Source organism: Dipteris shenzhenensis, chromosome 26 (assembly GCF_047967505.1).
Source record: "Dipteris shenzhenensis isolate YYH24624 ecotype China chromosome 26, Dip_SZ_1.0, whole genome shotgun sequence".
Lineage (NCBI taxonomy): Eukaryota > Viridiplantae > Streptophyta > Polypodiopsida > Gleicheniales > Dipteridaceae > Dipteris > Dipteris shenzhenensis.
The window spans coordinates 5,833,056-5,857,906 of NC_141621.1; the positions used below are offsets into that span (position 1 = coordinate 5,833,056).

The following is a 24,851-nucleotide window of genomic DNA, read 5'->3' on the forward strand; positions in this document are numbered from 1 at the left end:
ACGGAGGAGGAGGAGACCTTTTTTGATCTCCCCTTGGACCCGCAAGTGACAGCAGAGCAGAGTACCCAGGTTCCCGTTCAGCGGGAGTCTAGAGCCCCAACAGAGTCGGCTCCGAAGGTCCCTCCGCCTCCCCCGCCCCCTCCTTCCGAGGTGGCCCCCCCGTTGCCCCCCCCTGATCCTATTCCCCCTCCCCCCAGATGTTGTTACTCTCACCTCCCACCCCCCCGCCCGCCTCTCCTTCTCGGCCCCCCCGGTCCCCCCCTTACAGCAGCCTCCTCCCCCCCCCCCCGCCTGCCTCTCGCCCTTCCTAGGAGTGGTTAGGCCCGCAGGGGAGGGAACTGTGGGTCTCCCATGGGAAGAGCGCCACTTTTCAATTGGGTTTTTCTACAGATAGATGAGACTTAGGAGCAGCTATTTGTGTGCTTCGCCTAGGTCTTGAGGTTCAACTTAAGCAGGCATCATACTAGACGCTACAGCATTGCGCAGATAGGCTTGGAGTCGAGGCCTCCTTCTTGATGCAATGGGCCATCAAGGTAGGCATCGAGCCAATTACGCCACTAGTTTGACGCCGAGTGGATTTGGACTACTCCCCCTCCAAACCACCGGCGAAGTCACAAAAGTCAGAAGTTGTAGTGCAAGCTCCTTCGCACAGGAGAGCCTTGTTTTCCACCACCCCCCGCCTCCCCATGAGTTGGAACGTGCACGGACTCCATGATTGGGCACGTCAGCAACCCTAGCACTTGTTACTTCGCCAGGAGTTACAGAGACCAGTGGTTGGTAGGGCAATGGATTTCCTTTTGGTACGGGAGCATATGTTTTATGCCTCAGACATCAAACGTAGACGCCACCTCCTCCCTGGGAGAGGCCCGGAGATCTAGTCTCCCACACTGGGAAGGAGTGGAGGGGTTTGCATTTCAGTCTCGCAGGCGGTTGCATCAAAGGTGTATGACCAAGGGGAGCTCATTACAAGTAAAGCAGTCTGGATGGGAGGTTCCAAGATTGGGATCCTGAACGTGTATGCCCCAGCTTGTAGGCAGCAGCGTCCAGCCTTCTGGAGGCGCTTGACCGATTGTCTCCTGGATGTAGACTAGTGGATTGTTGGAGGGGACTTCAACAATCTTGAGTTCGAAGAAGACAAACACGAGGCGGTATGGGAGCATGTCCCACTTGTGGTCTCTCAGGGCATGAGCAGCCAGTTGGATTCTCCCTTCACAGATGACGAGCTTCGGGAAGCTCTCAAGGCACTTCCGACTCAAAAGTGCCCAGGGGAGAATGGGCTGTCCCCAATCTTCTTCGGGAGCTTTTGGCCCTTTGTGCGCACCCCCCTTTGGCTGGCCTTTCAGGACATCTTTGACTCAGGAGCACTCCCATCGTCCCTAAGCAGAGGCTGGATTTCTTTGATCCTGAAGGGAGGGGACCGCTCAGACATTCGACAGTGGAGACCAATCACTCTGTTAGACACCGCATACAAGATCTTAGCCAAGGTCTTGAGTCGACATCATCCACGACACGCAGACAGGTTTTGTCTAGGAGCGTAGCATCCTCGAAAACATCTTCACCTTTTGGGAGGCGTTGGACTGGGCCAAGGAGGAGGCACAGCCCCTTGCGATCCTGCTGCTGGATTTTAAGAAGGCCTACGATCGGGTAGAGTGGTCCTTCTTGGAGGTACGATGCAGAGATTAGGCTTCTCAGACAAGTGGATCAAAGGGGTCTCCGCCTTGTATGCAAGAAGTTCCAGTCAGATGTTGATTGGTGGGTTCACCGGGGAGGCCTTCCCGCTTACCCGCTCCGTGAGACAGGGCTGCCCACTGGCTCCCTTCCTCTTTCTCTTTCTCGCGGAGGCATTGAGCTATTTCCTAAGGTCGCAGATGGTTGGCCTCAGAGGGATGAGGCTACCAATCAGACAGGGGGAGGAGCTTCTGGACTCGGAGTTCATAGATGATACGGCCTTGTATGTGGAGGGTTCGGAGGAGAGCCTGGATATGGTCAGGGGGGCTCTTGAGGTTTATTGCACCGCCTCAGGGGCAAGGATCAACTTCGGGCAAATCAGTCGGTTTTCTTTCAATAACTGAGGAGTCCCAGGAGATTCTTTGGTGGGGTGCATTGGTAGGCTTCAGGTGGATCCCAAGTGGCCAGTCGACGAGGTACTTGGGATGCCGTGTGGACATTGACATCTCCGCAGAGCAACAAATAGCCTCAATCCTTGAGAGCGTGAGGCGCAAGCTTCTTTACTGGAGCTCAGCCAAACTCTCTCTAGCAAGCAGGGCCTTGGTGGCTAACCAGGTCCTGTTGGACAGAACCTGGTACATAGCCTCTTGCTGGTGTTTTCACAGGGGTTGCATGGGACAATTGAGACACTTGGTGCATAACTTCCTTTGGGCAAGATCAGATGGCACTCGCAACACCAGAGCTAGAGTTACATGGCAGACAGTGATACTACCACAGGCACAGGGAGGCCTGGGTATTATAGATCCAGAGATGCAGAGCAGAGCCCTATTGGGCAAGTTGATAGTTAGGGGTCTCACTCCAGGCATGGAGCCCTGGAAACTTCTCCTGCAACGCGGTCTCTTGAGGAACACCCCCTGCACAGGTGGTCAGTGGCAGCCGTCCCACAGGTGGATCTTTTTGGAGGCCCCTCTCACGAGGAAGGGCTCACCCCTGATGAGGAGTCTCTTGAGGGGCAGCGGATCTCAAAAGGTCTCATCCGAGTCAACCCCCGATACGCGGAGGAGTTTGCACGCCAGCCGCTTATCTGGCACCCGGATGTCAAAGACCAGGATGGTTTGATGCTAGGGCAACGGCTACACATTGGCTAGGCACAGTGAAACAACCGCCCGGCTCGCGCTCCCTGCGGACATGGTCTAGACTCCCAGCAGAGGCAGAGGCACGATTGGAGGTCCTTTCTCATCTAAAAGGGGCCGACCAGAGGATGGTGGAGATAAAGGCAGCTATTTCGGACTCCTAGGAAGGGACTGCACGTTTTCACTCCGGCACACTGGCTAGGACAATTCTCTAGGACGGGTGTACCTCTGAGGATTCAATTGTGCCCACAATCGCCAGTCCCACGAGCGCGCAGTTCTATGATGTGAGACCGGGCGGACTACTGCAGCCCTGGACCATAGGGGATCAAGAGATAGACGGGGTGTTAGGCCAGGTGGGTTGGCAGAGGGTCAAAGTAGTGGCACATTTGGGCAAGGAGTGGTCGATCGACCCTTCCTGCATCACAGACCTAGATGCCCCCCATTGGAGACTTTGGTTATGGGAGGGATGCGCTCTCAACGAGATACAGTGGGACATCGAACAGTGGTTATGGCCGGTCAGAGCAAGTCTCTCAGAGAGAGTGGAGGAGGTGCCTTTCTTCTCATACACCACGCGAATAGGACGTCGCATCCAGATGGACGCAATGGCCTGGACCCCTTCGCGGGAGAGACACTGGAGTGCACAAGAAGTGCCCGAAGAGGTTAGATCCAAATTTTGGGCCCTAGCCTGTGTCCACGGAAGATATCCTATTTCTTTTGGATGGTCACACACGATGGTCTCATAGTGGGCCCGTGGCTTGAGCAGATGCGGGTGGATGGCAGCTACCACAGATGTACAGTCGGAGCTATGGAGACCATTCCTCAATGCTTATGGAGCTGCCCACTAGCTCAGAGGATCTAGCTCGGAGCGCTTCGGATAATGGCACGGCTTCAGAGCACGCAGATAGATTTCACGTGGGGTATGGCAGCTTGGCTTACAGAGGCGGGCCACGCCTTCTCCATAGACACGGTCTCGCTAGCTTACCAAATACGGCCTACTGCAGCCTCCAGCAGCCTTGGCTGCACCTACACATAGGGCTTCATGTCCCTGAAAATAACTCAAACAGCGAGTTCTACCCAGCCCTGGCAACTGCTCTAAATCTGAGCATAATAACACCATACAACACCCTAGGCAGCCCTATTGTCCCCACAAAGGGGGCTCACAGGCAGGTGCTGCCACTCATCTCCACAAATGAAGGATTGGGGGGCGCAAAGTAGCAAGCCACATGGCACACCTTCCCTCTCTGTTTCTAATAAACAACCAAAGTATTACTAGCTTCTCCCATCCCTAATATCATTCAGGCCGACTTTGCCGCTTTTCCACTACAATTAGATGCAGCATTTCAGACCATTACTTATCTAGACCACGCCAGACGGTACGGATCTTGCACATTGGGGCGACATAGGCTGCCATGGCTGGCCCTATCCTCATCCATGGGCCTCGCGGATGGAGACGAGAGGTTGGCATGCACAGACTCGTAGGTGGTTTGAGAGATCGAGGCTCCACATGGATAGACTGCCCCCCTTTCAGTACAGCCTAGATGCTCCATCTATCCCACTCGGGTACCACGAGGTCAGCTAGGTCATTCGAGAGGATCTCCTATAGCTACACACATTCAGGACCTGGTTGGAACCGAGAGTGGTTGGAACCAAGAGAGCTTCTAGTGAAGCTCAGCTTCTATAGAAACAACTGCCTACGCATCTCTGAGGAGGGCTTCATAGTCCTGCCAGAGTACACCCAGATCCACTTACCACATTCACTGGGATCTTTATCGGACAATTTCAAGTCTCATCACATCGACTGCGTATCGAGAGTGGACGAGCTGAGAGGATACCCGAGAAGAGCCACCTATGCGTGTTATGTGATCGGCTGGAGGATGAGTCAAAGGAGCATTTCGCACTTGAATGCCCCATATACTACGAGATCCGCGGTCAATATCACTGTCTCTTTAGGGACAGTTTCGGACCCGTTTCCAGGCTTCTCTCATATCCAAACCAGGGGTGCCTCGCCGCCTTCACTCATGAGGTAGTTCGATACAGAGAGTTTTTACTCAAGACACAGAGACAGACCTTGGGCTTACCGTCGAACCCGTCCCACATCAAGATCACAAAGTTCTTTCAATCGAACCACACGGACCGCACGATCACAAATAGCAGGCGCAGTAGAGACCTAGAACCTGAGTCGCACCATACTTGACAGTGGACGGACACACATATCACATTGAGCAACCTCCCATCCATGTTCAAACCTGAAACACGACCCATAAGGGTTACCATAGCCCTTGTCAAGAGTACAGTCACAACTAGGAGAACGAGGCGGGCAACACTCATCAACAATCGCTAGCGGTCCATCATTAGCTACACATCAGCACAGCCTCGCCCCCCTTCGATCCTCCCCTAACTTCTTACACCCTTGTGAGGTCCCCACATTGTGTTGCATTGGCATGACCTGGTGATGACGATTGACATGATGATGGTGATTATGCTGATGATGATGAGGATGATGATGATCTCATCAATTATGATACGACTATGTACTACCTAGGACTTAGCAGTCAACATGGGTGATGATGCCCGTTTTAGTGGCTCCACCTTCTGCTTGATTGTATCAGGTTTTCTATCAGCTCATAGACCCATCGGTCTTCTGAAGACTTTAATACACTTTCTTTATCTATCTTTCTCGGATGTAGCTTGTGATTCCTTTGCATCCTTTTGACTCCTATGTCATCCTTTTTCTTCTAGATGTATGCCTTTTCAAAACCATCCATCTTAATGCTGGAAAGGTCACCTCCCCATCTGTAAGCCCCCATATGAGAGGAGCGTGGGGGAGGGAAACCTCAAGCATGTGCCCAAGAGAAAAGGAGAGAGGGGGCTGCCACATGGGCACCACCTCACAAGGTCAGGACAGCCACAGGGGCTGCCACATGGGCAGCAAACAGGCTGCCATGTGGGCAGCACACAGCAGGCTGACAGAGGAGCATCATGGCAGGCCAAAAGGCGCCGGCAAAGGGCAGGCCATGGGCCTGCAAAAGAGGCGCACACGTGGTGGCATGAGCAGGCTGGAGTTGCCTGCGTGGTGGGCTGTCTGGCAGAGAAGATGGCGCAGAAGGGCGGGGCAGACCAGCAGATTGGGCCGGCCACATGGAGGCCAGGTGGAGCAGCAAAGGGGGGCTGCTAGTGGGCAGTGGCATGCCTTATATAGGGCTGCGCCCTTGCCTTGATTGGAGGCCTAGAAGAGCGGGCCAAAGGGCCCGGTTTTGAGAGCCCTTAGAGGGCTGGACCAGCCATAGACTGGTCGGCCAGAATGGGCAAGGCTGGTCGGTTTTTGTAAGCAGGCCCTAGGCCTATAAAAGGAGGGCCTTCAGGACCTCATATCTCGTTCTCTAGAATATCTATCATGCCCGCACTTTTCCCTTGTTTGTCAGCAGCCCTTAGCTTGTCCAACTCTGTCATTCTATTGCTGTATTATTCCCTGTCACATCTTCATTGAACCAAACTGCATTGTCTTTAAGATTTTTTTTGTATCTCATGACCTTCAAAGTTGACCAAGCACGTCTGAATCATTTTTTTCTCCTTCCTTTGGCACTCCACCAGATACAACTCTATGATAGGCAAAGTGAGAGTTCACTGAAATTGCCTCAATCTCTTCTTTTTCTTCACCTGATACAGCTCTATGATATGCAAGGCTACCTTCTCTACTTTGTTCACCATGTTACCCAATATTGTGACCTTTTACGTGTGGTTCGAAAGAGTCTTCTTGTGTGTGGCTGGTCATTTGTTCTACCACTGCTTCTTACTGCCTTCTTACGGTGTTGCCCTCTTTGAACCTTCTCCTCATGCCTTCTACATTAAACATTCTGCATCCATTCTCTTCGAATAGGGCCATACTTACCCTTTATACTAGTTCCATGAGGGCCCAGCTGCCCTTTAATCTCAAAATTATCCTTTGGAGCTACAATATTGTCTGCTACACCTCCAAAATGATAGATCTGTATGCTTTGCAAAGAGCTTGCTCTCTGAAGTTTGCAGGTCAAGCTGTTGTAGAATAGTGTGCATTTTTCTTGCAAGGAAATAGCTGCACTGTTTTGCATATATCATGTCTCAGTTGCTGATTTTGCTATATTCATCAATTCGCATTTTAACCACTTGTCCCTCAGTATATTAATACTTGGATTTGCACAAGTAACCTTGCAACAGATCAGTTCTGTGGATGATCTCTGTATGATGCTTTATTGAGAGGGTTCCTGTGTGAAACCCAACAGCCCTAGAGGAGAGCCCTTGGCAGCTGCAGTAGTTTACATTGATAGGGGAGGGGTGGGGTGCTCACCCTTCAGCACGTCTTGGTGAATAGCATCCTCTCTCACACACACACAGACTTTTTCTTTTTCTTTTTGTAAAGAAAACTTTGCATTAAGAAGAATGTACATTCATAGCTGTCCCAGAGTGGGACAGCTGAGAGAGAGAGAGAGAGAGAGAGAGAGAGAGAGAGAGAGAGAGAACCTGATACGTCCATTGGTTGAGTAAAGGTGTAACAGGGTCGTCTCTTCTATCAACTACCAGCAGTAGTGGCGATATTTCTGTTCGCCTGAAATCAAACAATGCACTTTCCTCTTCGTACATAAGTCTCTGCAGAAAAGTCCAAATTCAACAAAAGTCAAAAACAATCTAAGGTCAGTTATCCGGTCAATGGTGTAGGTTGATGCATATTCATAATCATAAGACAACCAAAAGATATACTGAACAAAAATAGTTGCTAACAAATATTAGGGGGAGCCACAATGAATTTTATTACAAAGATATATCAGAGAATCAAAGGAAGCTTACAGCCACATCTTGAGCCACCCTCCGTGAGATTTCCGAGCTCCGTTGATATCGAATGATAGGACGCCTCTTCAGAGCTAGAAAGACAGCTGATATACCCTCTACCATTCTATCACATACTTGCTGCATACTCTGAGGATCGGCAACTGTTGGCAGCATATACACATAATTTGATGGGAGATTTAGAGTAAAATGGTATGGATCAATGGCAACAAAGTCCGCATAAAACTCCTGCAAGCATCACCTGTCAACCATTAATAATGATCAGAGTTGGCTCTCCACACAAAAGCAAAGCAAAGCTTTCTCACAAAGGATACAATCTCCATTTGCTTGCTCCTCTGAGACCACAAGTCAAAGTCGCCAATAATTTGAAGTTTATTAACAAAACACTATTTAGCATAGGAAACAAATTTGTCTCGTATTGTCAAAACCTAAAATATGCTTTATTCTGAAACAGCATATTTGATTGTGATGGAAGTCAATTTTTTCAAGGCTAGCTAACACACATTGTGCCCTTCTGCACGCTGACAACAATGTCATTGCAGATGTACTCACGTCAAAGAACAATTAATAATATGGAAACAAGCCAGTTTTCCCAAGGTCACTGTAGTGTACATAATTAGAGCACTCAAATACTGTCATGACAAGAGAAATCACTAATCCGTGATTAGTAGACATTAAAACATTATTATATATTATACACCAATGGTGTAACATGTATTTGTATTTATGATGGACACCGACCGATTCGTTATGGCGGTGGATCATCTGAGTAGATAGGACTAGTCGAGCTCGAGCCACTACTTCAGACGGCATCGAATTTAGACATGTGATACTTATTCTATTAATAAAAATGTGCACACACGTGTCTAGGTCCTAGGGGCAATAGGAAGGGAAGGGTGCATTAAGGTGCATTGAATGGTAGATGCATGGGTCATAGGCTAAGGGTAGGTGTAAATGGGAAGATGGAACTTGAGTGATCTCAAGGGACATTAATGAAAGGGTATCACCCTTTCATTGTGAATCTCATGTAGCATTCTTCATTCACATTGCATTCATTCGCCATCTCACACACACCTTGCATGTAGGTCGAAAAATGACTCTCACGAGGGCGCTCTTCCCCATTGGAGGGCCAACTGGCATTCAAATTCTGCATGCATTGCACACATTTGCATTCTTGAGGAAGCTGGTTATTCACAAATACATGCAATAAAGTTAGATAAAGAGAACCGCACAATAGGGCAAACCTCAAGTTGTGCGCTATTTTAAGCTAGCATGGAGGTCACTGCCATGTAGATTTAGGACAGCCTGTGGATCGTTGGTTGGGCAATCTTATTAGAATATCCAAGCATGCACCAGTCAGAGCTCTAATACCATGTTAGACTACGCAGAGCAATTCTCACGATCTCTTATATGAGGTGTACACACAAAGTACAGCAAAGTAGACAGCCAAAAACTATGCAAATATATTGCTGCAAGTAAAACAACTTTAAAACAAAAGCGCTTTCCAGCGCACCTCGCATCTACTGCACTCTACTGCTTAGCCTAGTACAAAAATAGGGCAGGGCAGTGTGCTGCTGCTACAAGTCCGCCTTCCTTCCCCTGTCATGAGCTCTCCTGTAAATGGCTTGCTGTGGCTTAGAGGGCTATGGCCTCTATTTATCAGGGAGGGGCTGGTCTGCATCCCCCGCTCTACACTTACTCGATGGCCTATTGGGCCCACAGGCTCGACCAACCAGTCTGCTATAGGCCGACCAGCAGGTTGGCTTCGTCCTGTACTAGCAGAGCCCACGTATGGCCCACAACCCTATATAGACACTGGCCAACATCTAGCTGGCCTTTGTCATGTCTCTCTCGTCGTCTCCCTCATGCTGGCACTTTTTGCTACAACACCGAAACAATTTCAAAGATGTCCTTATTATCAGGTCCAAACTCCCACTACTCTTGCACCTCCAAGTCCCACTTCACAGATAAGAAAGCCATTCTCCAACTGACTGATGCCCGGCCAGCTGTCCCACCTTCAAAATCAGGAATGGCCTAATTCTGTAAGTTCAAGTATCCAAGATGTGTTTCACCCCGCTCGACACCCAACTAACTTCACAACCTCGGCTTCCTCCTCTTCAATGTCAACGCACAATCTCATTGCAGGACAGCCCTTATATGAGGAGTTCTGGAGGGTTAGGCTATGGAACTACATCAATGTTTCCAATGTAGTTCGCAGGTTTGCAGAAAGGCAGTGTGCTGGGGGCCTAAGCAGCAAGTTCCACCTGGCCTGAGGTTTCCTCTTCGTAGAAGCAGGTCATAAGGTATGGTCTCCGCAGACCTTCAACTGGATTTTTAGAAGGTTTCAACATTTGGTCCATGACAATGGGCCGTAGTGTTGGAATTTGTATTTCTATTGGACAAGCCTTGGACTTAGAGGCCTTTGACCAAGGAGAGCTGATAGGGAGCCGAGCAATGTGGATGAGCATCCTGCTAAGGTATCTCCACATAGGGATTGTCAATATTTATGCAACATCATGCTGGAGGCCCTTCTAGCAACAGCTCATGAACAATCTCCCTGATGTGGACTCTTGGATGTTGGAGGAGATTTCAACAATGTAAGGTTTGAGGAGGACAAGCAAGGAGATGCTCTCAATCATGCCAATGGCCGAGCGAGACATTTGAGAGCTGCTTATATTCAACATCCAAGGTCATGAAGCTTGGCGGGAACTTGAGTTTACCCAGCTTCCAAGCAGCCTTTCTTTCTCCTTCAGCGATACCATGATTATCTGTAGGAAAGACTTCACAGATTCTCTGTCATGGATTGCGCTTAGCATAAGGGGGGTCCACTGGCAATCTGTTGGAAATGGAGGAAAGACTCACTCAATCCTCAAAACCTCAGTAGAATAGGATCAGCTCCGTCTCTCACTCTCAATGACACAGCTTACTGATGAAGACCTCACTTGAACAGTAGAGAATGGACAGCGTATACAAGAGAGAGAAAACAGATTATATTCCTCCACCAAATAGTGGGCAAAACAAGCTCCAAGGTGAGCACCAAATAACTAGCTAAGGTTATATGTCACCTCCCCATCTGTAAGCCCTCCCATATGAGGAGAGCATGGGGGAGGTAGACCTAGGGAAGTATAGACTGCCACATGGGGAGAGAATGGGGCTGCCACATGGGCAGCACATGAGCTGTCATGTGGGCAGCACAAAGCTATGGAATCCAAGTGCCAAGGAAGGGCCTGGCAGAGGCTGTACAATGGTGAAACAGGGCACAATTGGAAGCGCAGCATGGCGACCTGTTTGGGCAGGCTTGTGCGCAGGGTTATTGCCTGCAACAGGTCCTGAACAGGGCGCGGACCTGTACGGCTGCAGTATGGCTGCATGGCGGGGGTCTGTGGGCAGGTATGAAGCCTGCAAGAGGGTCTCCAGCAGCAACAAAAGGGCAGCCTAGCAGCAGCCCAAAAGGGCCTGGCTAGGGCCCTTATATAGGGCTGGTTGGACCAGCCAACCAAGTCAGTTTTGTGACAAACCAGGTCGGCCAGTCTGGTTGGCCAAATTGAGCCAGGCTGGTCGGTTTTTGTCAGCAGCCCTTGGGGGCTATAAAAGGAGGGCTTCCATGCCCTCATTTATCATCTTCTGCAGCAGCACTTCAGCCAACAGATAGGAGCAGCACTAGACCTACCTTGGGCCTATATCCAGGAGGTGAAGGAGGTACAGAGAAGCTGTAGACTAAGTTGAGAAGGGCTGCCCACCTAGGCTGGTTTCCAGACGGCAAGGTGGAGAGGATCACTCTAGATAGAGAGTCTACATTTGTTCGAGATGGAGCACGCTCAGAGATCTAGAAATGCTCGACATCCAGTAGGAGAACCTGTTGGTATTGTATCATGTCCTAGTTTGTGGACGGACGGAAATATAAAGTGTTGCTTCTATATTTGTCTCTTAGCATTGTCTATTTACTGGCTTGCACATATATGCACATTAGTTTAAGAAGTTTGTGATTCCACACCCCACACACGCACAGTGTGAGCTCTTGGGCATTACTATCAGTCTTCCACTGTGCGTACCCTCTGTTGGGTAATTTCTAACATGGTATCAGAGCCCAAGTAGGAGGCTCACAAGTGTGGGAGCCTGAAGGCAGGGACCTTGCCGAAGGACGACCCTGATTCAAAAGCTCTTGGGAATCGACTTGCACGACTGGAGGACAGTGCCCTTACAAGAAGGAGGATGACTCAGGTTCAGTCAGGTGCATTCAGAGTTCTGGTCTACTGAAAATTGAGTTTGGTTGACTTTGCTATGTGGTATAACAGCAGAGATGTCGACCGCTACAACCTCTTCAGCCCCTGCTCTCCCTTCAGCAAGGTGGAGAGGATCACTCTAGTCTACATTTGCTCAAGGTGGAGCATGCGGGCTCAGAGATCTAGAAGTGCTCGACATCTAGTAGGAGAGCCTGTTGGTATTGTATCATGTCCTACTTTGTGGACGTACGGAAATATAAAGTGTTGCTTCTATAATTGTCTCTAAGCATTGTCCATTTACTGGCTTGCACATCTATGCACATAAGTTTAAGAAGTTTGTGATTCCACACCCCACACGCATATTGTGTGAGCTCCTTGGGCTTCGTGGGTGGCCGATGCGATCTGGAGGAGCAGTGAGGAGTTGCAAGCTCACGCCCTTAGGCGGAGGACTCTTCAAGAGTGCGAGCGGGCTTTGAGGAGAGACCTCGCCTCCATAGAGCGGCTCAAGGAGCAGGTCAGAGGCTTAGCGACGGGTTCGAGAGCGCTCGCCTTGAGCTTCAGGACACGGAGATTCGGCGGGCTGAGTTCTCCTATCACTCTTCCCGAGCCCAATGGGTACAGCAGGGGGACAAGATGACGAAGCAGTTTTTTCATACCACTAGGCCCCGATCGGTAGGCACACAACTGCAACATCTTCGAGACCCGCAGGGCATCATGCACAATGACCCGCAAGAGATTTTAGACCTGACCACAGGTTTTTACAGCCAGCTCTTTCAAACAGAAAGGATGACTCCAGCTGGTCTTGTGGCATAGTTACCAAGGAACAGGAACGTTCCAGAAATTCGGGTGTCGGAATGGGCACGTCCCAGGAAGAGGAAACAGGGGAACGGGAACCGGAACGCACGACACGTCATCATATGGCTTAAAACTATGTTAGAAAATGAAAGAAACTAACATTCTACAGCTTTAAACTTTATATGCAAGCTCTAAATTACCCATTTGAAATTTTCAAAGTGCCAAAAAAAAAATTTAACGTTCCAGGGCCGTTTCGGTTCCGGCTTGCTACCTAGAACGGCGTTCCAGATGTTCCGCATGTCGGAACGCCGTTCCTTGGTAACTATGTCTTGTGGCCCGAGAGGTAAATATCAGAGCAAGATGCCCCCACATGGCGCCTTTGGTTGTGGGAGGGTAGACCCTTGAGGGAGGTCCAATGGGATCTGGGAGAGTGGTTCTGCGCCTCCAGGGGCAGCCTCGCTGAGCAGGTGGACGAGGTGCCCTTCTTTTCCTACACCACACAGATTGGCAGAAGGCTTCAAATGAACTCTTCGAGGTGGACCCCCTTGAGGGAGAGGCATTGGGTGGCCCAGAGAGTGCCCTGAGATGTCCGTTCCAGGTTTTGAACGTGGTTATGGTTCAGTTTGCGGCCAAGGAAGATATCCTAGTTCGTCTCGCTGGCCACCCATGGAGGCTTGCCCATCGGACCGTGGTTGGAGGAGGGGCAGTGCCATTGTTGCTCTACTAGTTTCTGCCTTTGGAGCTGTCGTAGCGCAGCGAGGATCTGGATGGGAGCCCTCAGGATCATGACTTGTATGTAGAGTCTTCAGAGGGACTACACCTGGGGGATGGTGGCCTGGTTGACTGAGGGAGGACACGCCTTCCAGATTGATGAGATCTCCCCAACCTACCGGATCCAGGTCAGAGCATTCAGAGGATAGCGCTCCATGAGGCAGTCCCTCCTGATAGCCTAGCTCCTCCTCCTCCTCCGGAGGACAGCGTTTGGGAGGTGGTAGCCAGTATCAGTGCGTGGAAGATTTGGGTGGCTCGCTACAGTCTCGTGATGGGTGAGCATTCGGTTCCACCCTCGGCTACCCTGGTCGCCATCTAGCAGAATATCATCTACACTCTACGCTCCACCTGGGAGCGTGGGACTCCAGGCTCTAGGGCCACTATGGAGAGGCGTGTTCGATTCTGCAAGGCTTGGCCTGCAAGAGTTTTCTACATCTTCGCTCCACGAGGGATTTGCTGGTTGTATAGTCTCCCCACCTGACTGTTAGCCCCAGTACCAGAGATCCCCTAGGCATTGAGCTGGGTTTCTCTGCAACAGGCTAGTCTTTTCTTTCAACCTTTTCCGGTTTTTTCCATACTCAACATCTTCGGGGCTGCTGTTTTGTATGAAGTCTTTCAAGCATTAATAGAAGGTTCCTTTCTTTGAAAAAAAGACTGAGGGCTCTATTGAATAACTCCTACTCCACGCTGCCTTGTAGGCTTCAATGGCTGATGCAAAACTAAGGGGGGAGGAGGCTTTATATAGGGGCTGGCTGCCCCCTTGAAATAAGGTCGGTTTTGCCCTAGTGGGCCAACCAAGCGGTTGGCTCGCGGACCAGCCTGGTTGGCTAGGACAACCAACCTTGGCTGGCTGGGCCGACCCCCTTGGGTAGGCCTATAAACATGGCCTCCCAAGGGCTGGCCTTTTGCCTTGCTGCTATGCATCTAGCAGCCCCCCCCCCCCCCCCCTTCCCCCTCATGGTCCAATGCACCCATGTCCTCCTCATATGGTGGCTCACAAGTAGGAACATTCACCTCCAACACCCCCTCTCAATGACGCAATTGTGGGCCAATCCCCATACGTCGAATGAGGTGTTCCATCTGCCCCGTGGGAGTGCCTTCGTTAATGTATCATCGATAGGTTATCGGTGGTCAAACAGTACGTAAGCTCGATCATGCCATTCATGATGAGCTCTCAAACAAAGTGGTAATGGACTTCGATGTCCTTTGTCCGAGCATGGAACACGGCATTATTGCGATGGCAATGCAACTCTCGTTGTCGCACATAACCACTGTAGCTTGTTGAGAATTGTGCTTTGTAACATTCACTAGGGTGAAATAGTGGGTGGTGTGATCACATGGCATTCTCATTATGAAACACATAGGCACATGGGTTTCATGGATAGGCTCACATGGAACTTGTCCCTTGTACTTGTGGTCTTGGATAGAAACATGTGTATGGATATTGTACATCCAAGTGGGTACCTTATCTCACTTTGTGGAACCCTTGGCTCTATTTAAAGAAGCCCAAGAGAGTCTTTCTTAAGGCTGAAATACAAGTGGTATGAACCTTTGTATACACGAGTCTTCTTGTTACGTGGATTCTCTCTGCATCTCTACCTTCTCTCGCTTCTAGCTTCCCTTGTGCTCAATCTCTAGCTAACATGCCAACATGGTATGAGAGCCTTCTAAGGCTAAAATCTGCAGCTTATTTCCTCACCCATTGCTAGTTGAGGTTATGATTGGGGCAGCCTGCTCCTCTTTCGAGCCTCCATGGAAATAATTCCTTCTGGTCCTGTCACTCATTTAGCTCCAGCCGTCTACTCTATCTACTGTTGCCTACAAGCTTGGTTGTTGCCTTCTTGCTCAAATCAGGAATGTAGTGTAGCAAAAGTGTCCAAAGCAAGATAGTAACAAAGCAAGCAAGAGCAGTGCTTAGCTGAACAAAACAAAGCAATAAAGCCCAGCAACGTAGGGAGCCAAAGTCAAGCACTAGTAGGCAGATGTGCCCAGTGGAGCAGCCAAGCGATCAGAAGAGCAGCTGAAGCACAGAATAAGAGAAGCTGCAAACATCGAGTTAGTTCTCTCAGCAAGCAGAGCGTTCAACCATGGCCGACAGCAGCATCAGAATGCAAGTAATATTGCAGCAAGCAATTTTTCAATCTTGCTCACCTTAGCAAGTGCTTGAGCAGTCTGAGAGAAGGCGTTTAAGGGCAGAAAAGTCAAAGGCAAGACCAATAGAGGAGCCAAACGTGAAAGCAGAGAAGATGAATCGCGAAAATAGCCATGTGTTTGAAACCACATTTAGAGCTGTTCCAGTGAGTGCGGAAGGGTCCAAAACCCTTTCTTGCAGCCTCCAATCTCTGGTTCGTGGCAGCTGTGGGCTCCTGCGAATTCTTCACGTAACGCACGGCTCCGTTTTTCCTTCCTTCTCCATAAAACCTTGACAATTTAAGGTTGAAGAAGATTGCTTTATGTACTGCCACGTGTCCCTTAATTCTTTTGGCCTTTAAGTCATAAGCTAAGGCCCTAATGTCAGTCAACCTATGAGTTGAACAGCTTACTTCTTAGCTTTGGCACCCAAAGTTGTGCTCTCTTAACTGCTCTTATGTTCTATTTCTACTTCATGCTCTCCCATGGAAAAAGTCTACACCAACATTGACTTAAGCTAAGGCCCTAATGTCAGTCAACCTATGAGTTGACCAGCTTACTTCTTAGCTTTGGCACCCAAAGTTGTGGTGCTCTCTAAACTGCTCTATGTTCTATTTCTACTTCATACTCTCCCATCGAAAAAGTCTACACCGACATTGAAAAATTCTCGGGCAAAGGATTTCATTCTTGGCGTGAAGGTCAAATATTGCCTCAGGTATAAAGGTCTTTGGCCGTATGTTACCGGCACAAAGGCAATTGATCCTTCTAAACTTAATGAGGTGGAAGATGATGAGCGAGCGCAATCCATTATCATGAGATATCTCCATAAAAGTGTCATTCATCATGTGGATGAACTCAAAACGGCAAAGGCAAAATGGGACGAGCTTGAAAAGTTATATGGCGCTCGAGGTAAAAGCTCCAAAATCTCCTTGAAGATTGAATTCTTTGGATTAGATTTTAAAAGTGGTGAAGATTTGGGCACATTCATCTCAAAATGACAAGATTAATGGTACAACTCTCATCAATTAATGCCAAGGTTGATGAAGAAGATGCCACCGCTGTGTTGCTTAAGGCTGTTTCAAAAGTTTATCCAAGCCTTGGTAACAACATTAAAAAATGTTCCTAATCTATCATTGGAAAATGTGATATCTTCACTACTTGGTGAAGAAAAGAGAGGCAAAGAAGCAAGGGGGCATCTACTTCAACTCCAAATGGAGCCTTGATTATGACAAAGACTCTAAAATGCTCTTTCTAAAAAAAGAAAGGTCATACTGAGTCAAAATGTTATATCAAGGACCCAAAGAAAAAGAGATGTGGCAAATGCGGGGAACTTGGTCATCTATCCCGTGAATGCAACACTAAAAAGGAAGACAGCAATATGGTAACACAATCACCATCCAATGAAAATCTCTTGTAATACATTGTCTATTACACTGTTGTGAAATACTTGCCACTTTGACAGCAAGCTCTATGTAAGCCAATGTAACTCTTCCCAAAAGTTACATTGAGAGAGGGTGTTGAGAGTTGTGCTTTGTAACATTCACTAGAGTGAAATGGTGAGTGGTGTGATCACATGGCATTCTCATTATTAAACACATGGGCACATGGGTTTCATGGATAGGCTCACATGAAACTTGCCCCTTGTACTTGTGGGCTTGGATAGAAACAAGTGTATGGATATTGTACAACCAAGTGGGTACCTTATCTCACTTGGTGGAACTCTTGGCTCTATTTAAAGAAGCCCAAGAGAGTCTTTCTTAAGGCTGAAATACAAGTGGTATGAACCTTGTATACACAAAGTCTTCATCTGTGAGTCTTCCTGTTACGTGGATTCTCTCCCTTGTGCTCAATCTATAGCTAAAATGCTAGCATGGCCTTCTCCTAAAGCACGTCCATATCCTCTAGAATCCATTTGAGCCACAATGTCTAGCACGTTGCTGTGCACACAGCTCTGTACTCTACCTCTGTAGATGAAAGGGTAACTGAGGGTTGTTTCTTGCTTTGCCATGAGATGGCCCCTGATGCAAGCACAAAACAATAGCCCATGGTCAATCACCTGAAATCCGAGTCACGTGCCCAATCAAAATCACAAAAACCACCCAACTCCACCCCTGTGGTATATGTGATGCCATAGGTGTATGTGCCCTTCATGTACCTCACCACCCTCCAATGATTTTGCCTGGGTTGGGCAAAAAATTGACAGAGCAGCCCTATAGCATAGGAGATATCTACCCTGGTGTTGTTAGGTAGAGCAGGCTACCCACCATCCTCCTATACTTACTAGCATCCACCAGCTGAGATGAATCATGTACACGTAGTTTCAGCCCAATCTCCATGGGGGTCACCGCCGCCTTATAGTCCTCCATCTGGAACCGTTTGAGTAAGTCCCAACAATATTTCTCTTGCGAGATGAATATGCTGCCCTTACTCAGCTTGACCGCAATCCCAAGTAGAGTTCCTAGATCGGTCATTTCAAACTCCTCCATCAGAAGCGTTTTGACAATAGAGATCTTTTCCTTGTGTTCTCCTGTAAATGTCAAATCATCCACGTACAAGATCAATACCAACCTCTTCCTCCCCTCAGAAAAAAGATAAAGATTGGCATCTGAAGGACTTTGAGCCAACCCAATCTTGGAGAAAAAATCGTCGATCTGCTAGTACCATGCTCTCGGGGTCTATTTCAGCCCGTACAATGCCTTCTTTAATATGCATACCTTGGAAGCAAAACCTAGAACATGAAAGCCTAGTGGCATACCTCCTCCTCCAGGGTCTTGTTCAAGAATGCTAATTTTACATCCATCTGGAATATCGGCCATCCATGATGGGCAGCCAAGGCTATATCAGTCTGAATAGTCACCATCCAAGCTATCAGGGCAAATGTCTCATCGAAGACGAGACCCTCCGCCTAAGCGCACCCTTTTACCACCAGCCTAGCTTTATACTTGTCCAAGCTATCATCAGACTTGAACTTATGTTCATACCCACTTGGTACCAATTACCTTCCGCTTGTAGGGTTTGTCCACCAAGTCCCATATGTCATTCTTCGGAATAGCATCCATCTTTGCCTTCATGGCAGCTTGTCACTCTGGAATATCCTTTGCCTCCTCAAAGGATCTAGGTTCATCCATCTAAGCCACCATGGCGAAGTTTGCAGAGGGAGTAGACATATTGCGCTGAGACCTCCGAACTCCAGAACTAGACTCGTGGATGTCCGTGACCCGAGAGTCTTGCAAGGATCTCAATCACCACGTTGGTAACTTCTTTTCCAAGGAAGTTGTCTTCAAAGGTGGCTTTGGCACATCCAGCTCTGCCTTTGTCTCCTCGCAGTCTTCAGCCTCCTTTACTTCTTAAATGGTTAACTTTGGCAAGGGTACAATGGGAACTTCTTGGATCTCCTCTTCTAGCTAAGGCTCTGTCTCCTCAAAGAACATGTCCCTGCTGATGAGTATCTATCGTTTCACCAAGTAGAAGAGGCCGTATGCCTTGGATTCTTCACTATACCCGACGAAGATACACCTCCTGCTCTTGGAATCCAACTTTGTCCTTTCATCCTTGTGCACATGTACGATGACGAAACCAAAAATTTTGGAATGAGAATGGTCGGTTTATTACCATAGTATGCTTCATAGGGAGTCATGTCTTCAACAGCCTTGGTCTTGATCACGCTGAGAATGTGAATGGCAATGTTCACGGTTTCACCCCAATAAGCTTTCAAGAGGTTCTTTCCTGTCAACATGGTCAAACCCATCTTTGTGACTGTCGGTGCTTCCGTTCAGCAACTCCATTTTGCTAAGATGTGCGGGCTGTGGTAAGCTGAATTCCATGCTTCTTGCAAAAAGTATTGAACACAGTGGAAGTATTGAGTGCAGTGGAGGTGAACTCCCCCCTTCGATCAATGCGAAAAGCTTTGACATCCTTCCTTGTCTCCTTTCCTACCTTAACCTTCCATTCTTTGAATTTCTCGAAAGCTTGAGATTTCTTGGCCAAGAAATAAATCCCAAGTCCTACGACTGAAATCATCAATTAATAGCAAAGAATAACGTGAACCTGCAAACGAGTTCCTTGACATGGGCATGCATATGTCGAAATGAACCAACTCCAGCAATCCCTTGATGTGGCCTCCTGTGGGAATTTCTCCCGATGTTGCTTGCCCTCCAAGCAAGCTCTGCAAACTCTGTCAATGCATGCAATCAATGGAAGTCCATCCACCATGCTTGACTTCGGCATCTCTGTCAAAGTGCCATAGTTGACATGTCCAACTCTCTCATGCCACCACTTCGAGCGTCCATGGTCCCCATGTACTATTAAGGCATTGAGTCGATGTCATGTGCATGGTGTACCTAGGGTTGGATAGCAAGGTAACGTGGGCTACGGGATAGCATAGGACTGGATGGCTATTTTTAGCCGAGATTGCTTCATATATAGTGCTCGCTTTATATGGAGGGAGCCATTCATAGCATTGTGCTATCTATAGCGGGTTTCTTTCTATATACAGGGAAGGCCAGTGCTATTGTGGAGTTCAGTTGAGCGCTCCTCAACTGATGGATGGGGCTTGGACCCAGGCCGGGACTCTGGCCATCTACATGGCGGATCATAGGTGGTGTATCGAGGGTCCTCTGAACGGGCTCAGGTAGTATGGGATGCCTGGGTTAGATACGGGCCTATGGATGAGTCGAGTTGTAGCCCACGTGCTCAGGGGTGGTCGGGAGGATTGAGGCGCCTGCGCTATGATTCTGGTTGGATTGAGGACGAGATTCTAGGTTAGTGATACGGTCAGATCTTGCGGGATCGTGTAAGTCGGTATAGTCCATTGTCCTCGCCCTGGACTCCTTGAGCCACCACCTGCCCAGTCTCCTTGTATCTGATAGTGACCTGCTAATCTTCAAACAGTACCGACATCTTGTGCTTGTCCATCTAACTCATCAAGAGCAAATTTTAACAAAGATTAAACACATAAAGTACACCAGAAATCACCTTTTCATCTCCCGAGGTTGAAGTTAATGGTATGCTGCCTATACCCTTCATAGGACATGTCCAACTATCCCCCACAATCACCTTTGAATCGAGATGAGCACCTTCCTAATTTTGAACCACTCTCTTTTGTTGGACAAGTGTTTCAAAGCCCCACTGGCCACATACCAGCCCTCCTTGCCCTCACTCACTGCATAAGAAGAACAATGCTCAATGAGTAAGAAGAGCTCACTTTGCACTGACATTGGCTGAATCTGTCTTTGGCTTCCCCTTGTTCTTGGACTCCCTCTCCAGTTCAAGTCTGCCTTCTTCTTTCATCAGTCCTTTGCGTAATGGCCGAGTTTCACAGTAGAAGCACTTAACCTTTTTCTTTTCTCTGCGCCTTCAGCCTGAGTCTTTAGACTTGCCCGTGCCAGGTTTGTCTTTTGCCAGAATTGCTTTGTCCCCCTCTTTGTTGGACAATTTCTGCCATGGCTCCTCCTCCAGCAATAAGGGTCCAAGCTCTTCAAAAGTAAGAGGCGACTTTCGTCAAGTGGTCATTAACAGAATCTCTCTCATCCAAGAGCTGATGTTGAAGAGTCAGAATACGAGACGTTGCAGCATGTCTTATATAGATCCTTCCGAGTGGTCCACGCCTCTGCTGACGTATCTACCATCTGGATGTGAGGAATAACTAAATCCATGTCTGTCCCTATGATCAACGCAAGGGCTTGGGCTTTTTTATCCTCTCATGCTTCGAGTTGAGCATCTACATGCAAAAGAATCCTCCCTTTGCCATCAAATTGGTCCTCTGACTTCGCCTCCGTTCCTATTGTGAGCTTCCACAACTTCTGAGCCACTCCAGATCTTCACTTTCCAGATGGGATAATTGGTCCTGTCTAGTTTCCCAGACTCTTCAAAGTCAGGGAAAGTAAAAGAAGGAATATGAGTGGAGGAGGAGAAAGGAAGAGCAGTGGCTGAAGAGGTTGTGGAGTTCGGCATCTGACTAAAGCAACACACAGCAAGTCTGCAAATAACTCTTGCCGTAGTAGAATATGACAGAACTCTCGTGCAAAACTAAGTTGAATCGGGGTCGCCTTCATGTAGAGGCACTCCTTCCTTCAATGTGAAGCCTAGAGCTGCAGTTTGGCTCTGATACCATGTTGGAGGAAAGTCTCACTCACCATCTGCGGAATAGGATCAGCTCCGTCTCTCACACTTAATGATGCAACTCACTGATGAAGACCACACTTAAACAGTAGAGAATAGACAGTGTGTACAAGAGAGAGAAAAAAAGAGAGAACTCAGATCATATTCCTCCACCAAATAGTGGGCAAAATAAGCTCCGAGGTGAGCACCAAATAACCAGCAAAGGGGCTGGACAAAAGACTGAGGATGCCCCCTGCTCCGCGCTGCCTTGTAGGCTTCAATGGCTGATGCAAAACTGAGGGGGGAGGGGGGTTTTATATAGGGGCTGGCTGCCCCCTTGAAATAACCGACCAGCAGGTCGGTTTCGCCCTAGTGGGGCGACCAGATGGTTAGCTGGGCTAACCAGCCTTGGTAAGTTGGTTGGCTGGGCCAACCCCCTTGGGTAGGCCTAAATATATGGCCTCCCAAGTGCTGGCCTTTTGCCCTGCTGCGCATGTAGCAGCCCACACAGCCCCCCCAAATCACCTCCCCCTCATGGTCCAAGGCCCCCGTGTCCTCACATTTGGGCTCAAACGTGGGGACATTGACCTCCAACACATTCTAGTGGGCACGATAAACTCCGCCATTCCTCTACACTTGGAGCAGCCACGGCCAAGGGCTCCGCCGGGCTCCGCCCACAAGGACTCAGGATTGAGGACATGCTCCAACAGGAGGAGGAGGTCCAACACGCTATAGCCTAGATTTGGCTTGCTGAGGATGCCCACCCACGGAATGGGGTGGGCTCCTAGGACAACAAAAACAATCCAAAGGAGGAGTGGAAAGTTGCAAGCCCAGGCCTTGAGCCGCAGGCAGGCTCTCCAGATCAGAGAGAAAGCTCTCAGCCTTCAGGTGAGATTTGGTATCGATAGAAAGGCTGAGGGCGCAAGAGCAGAACTGCCTTGCTGAAACCTACAGGAGACCATGGCCAAACAAGCAGAGTACTCATACCATTCATCGTCCTCGTGAGCTTGTTGGGTATGGCAAGGGGTCAATATGACAATGCATTTGTTTCAAAGTACCAGTCCATGTTCAACCGGAGCACAACTTCAGAGGTTGAGAGATGAGACTAGCAGCTAAGAGTCCTAGTAGAGATGTCCACCGCTTTCTACTGCCAACTCTTCCAAGCAAAGGAGGAGACTCCGTAGGTGAGGGTAGCCAGCAAGGAGGTGTGGGCACACACATCCTCGATAGTTTCTCTACACATGATCAGTTAGAGACCCTTTTACTGATGGGGAGCTTTTTGTGGCCCTCAAGGTCCTCCTGGTGCAGAAATGCCCCGAGGAGGATGGTCTCTCCCCAGAAGCATCTTGTTATCCTGTCACAATTGGCCTTATAGCAGATTTTTGACTCAGGCCAGCTACCTCAATCTCAACACGGATGAATTTGTGTTATCCCGAAGGGAGGTAATCGAACTGACATTCTCGACAGTGGTGCCCAATCTCTCTTAAACACCACATACAAGATCTTGGCCAAGGTCTATTTCTGATTTTGCCTCAGCATCCTAAAACAGTACACAAAAACACCGACGTTCCAGCATAGAGGGCAACATATCCCTTCCCTAACTTGGCCCATCTCAATTGGTCACAATCTCGTTGTAATTTTGGATAAAATGGGATAAAATGGGTTGATGACCATGACGTTCATTTTTTAAAAGGTTGAAGGACAATCCGCTAGAGTCACAGAATGCCTAAACGGTATGTAGCCTGACGACACTCCATGATGACCTCACAAATAAATACCAGAATCCCTGCCATGTACGTTGCCTTCTTTCCCCTACAGGCTAGGTCACCTTGAGACACTGGTGATAGTTACCCCTTATGAAAACAAAATGGCGAAAATCTAGATTATTTCGTGAGCAGAGCAATATTTGTAAGTTACCTTCCATACGGTGTAATGCAATTTGATTGAAGTTGCTTGCTAGAAGGCACCCTAACGAAAGAGCTCGCACAAGTTTACCTGAACTTGTTGTACTGCTTCATGTTCATCAGCATCCCCGAGAATTTGTATGTACGAATTCTTCAAGACGTTCGAGAAGTCTGCAAAACCCAGCTTGTTATTCAGGGATCTACCTATGGTAAGTCGAGCTACAAATGTATAACCAAGCGCCCTACTCACATAAGTGGTATTCCCCAAATCGTGGGCTATTCAACACTCTTTTCAAGTGCTGAATATTTTCTGCCGTGGCTCGGAGGAAGCATACTGCCTTCAAATGCGTCATGGACTCCCTGGCTGCAGAGTCAATAGTTTCTACAAGAAAGACTTCCTTCTGAAGTAACTCCGATTGACTAAAAACAACGCTTATAATGCTCACCTGTGACGCATAATTTGAGAAAAAGAAATCGACTCAGTATCCACGCAATGTCAAATCGTGATGTCGGGTTATTAATCACCCATCGTTATGCACTATCTAGATCGCTGTACATCCAAAAAGCTTTGTAAAAGCCAGTCCCAGCCCAACTGCGAACGTTGGAACTGGACGTTAAATACGAATTTAAAACGCTATCTGCCCTGCGATTGATGGTCTTTATTTTCAGCTTACACTATTTATGCAAGCTGCAAATATCGCAGACAGAGCATCGGAAATACCGTGTGAGAATCTAGGATGAGAACTTTCATGCCAGCAATGTCACTAAGCATACGACTGATATAATCCTTCACTGCAGAGACAAGCACCATGGCGAATGGAGGCAATGCGCAAATGGGCGTCACGAAAAAAGGACGGATCCGGGAAGATCTTGCAATTCGGATCGCAAATTGGGCGATTTTAAAATGGCATCTTGGGTTGGTGAAACGACTTTGGCAAAAAGGCAAACGCAAACAGGCAAAGTCTTTTATGGCCTTATTGCTAATTTTGTGGGAACATGGGACTTTTTAAAAACAAGTTCAATGACTTTTGTCATTATGGCCTGCCCTATGGGTGAACTAGGGTGCGGTAGGCTGCCTAAGGCGAATGAATAAGGAGAGTAATCTATAATATGTTGATTATAAATTTACGATGAAGAAAGGATGATAGGCCAGTGTTTGAAAAATACCTGACTATAAACTAAGCTGACAATAGCAGGCTCGACCAAATGGCGTATGTGTTTAAGCATTCCCTTCTTGCGAACACCTCGGCACACAAATAGAAAAAGAAGAATTTAGAATATGCAAAAGCAAAAGAAAACACAGAACT

General features: G+C 48.3%; 1 protein-coding gene across 2 annotated transcripts in view; it reads right to left on the bottom strand.

Annotated features, from left to right (window-relative positions):
* VPS45 (vacuolar protein sorting 45) overlaps positions 1-24,499 on the bottom strand; it is a 43,192-nt gene extending 18,693 nt beyond the window's left edge. For both annotated transcript variants that reach the window (XR_015543541.1, XM_087397352.1), the window contains exons 1-5: positions 24,266-24,499; positions 23,795-23,990; positions 23,636-23,715; positions 7,623-7,850; positions 7,299-7,424 (exon numbers count right to left, since the gene is read on the bottom strand). Coding sequence is in view for 1 of the 2 variants with exons in the window: in XM_087397352.1 (XP_087253478.1) it covers positions 7,299-7,424; positions 7,623-7,850; positions 23,636-23,715; positions 23,795-23,990; positions 24,266-24,355 (720 nt within the window). In the remaining variant the exon portion in view is untranslated. The remainder of the gene's footprint in view (positions 1-7,298; positions 7,425-7,622; positions 7,851-23,635; positions 23,716-23,794; positions 23,991-24,265) is intronic.
* Positions 24,500-24,851: the final 352 nt, after the last annotated feature.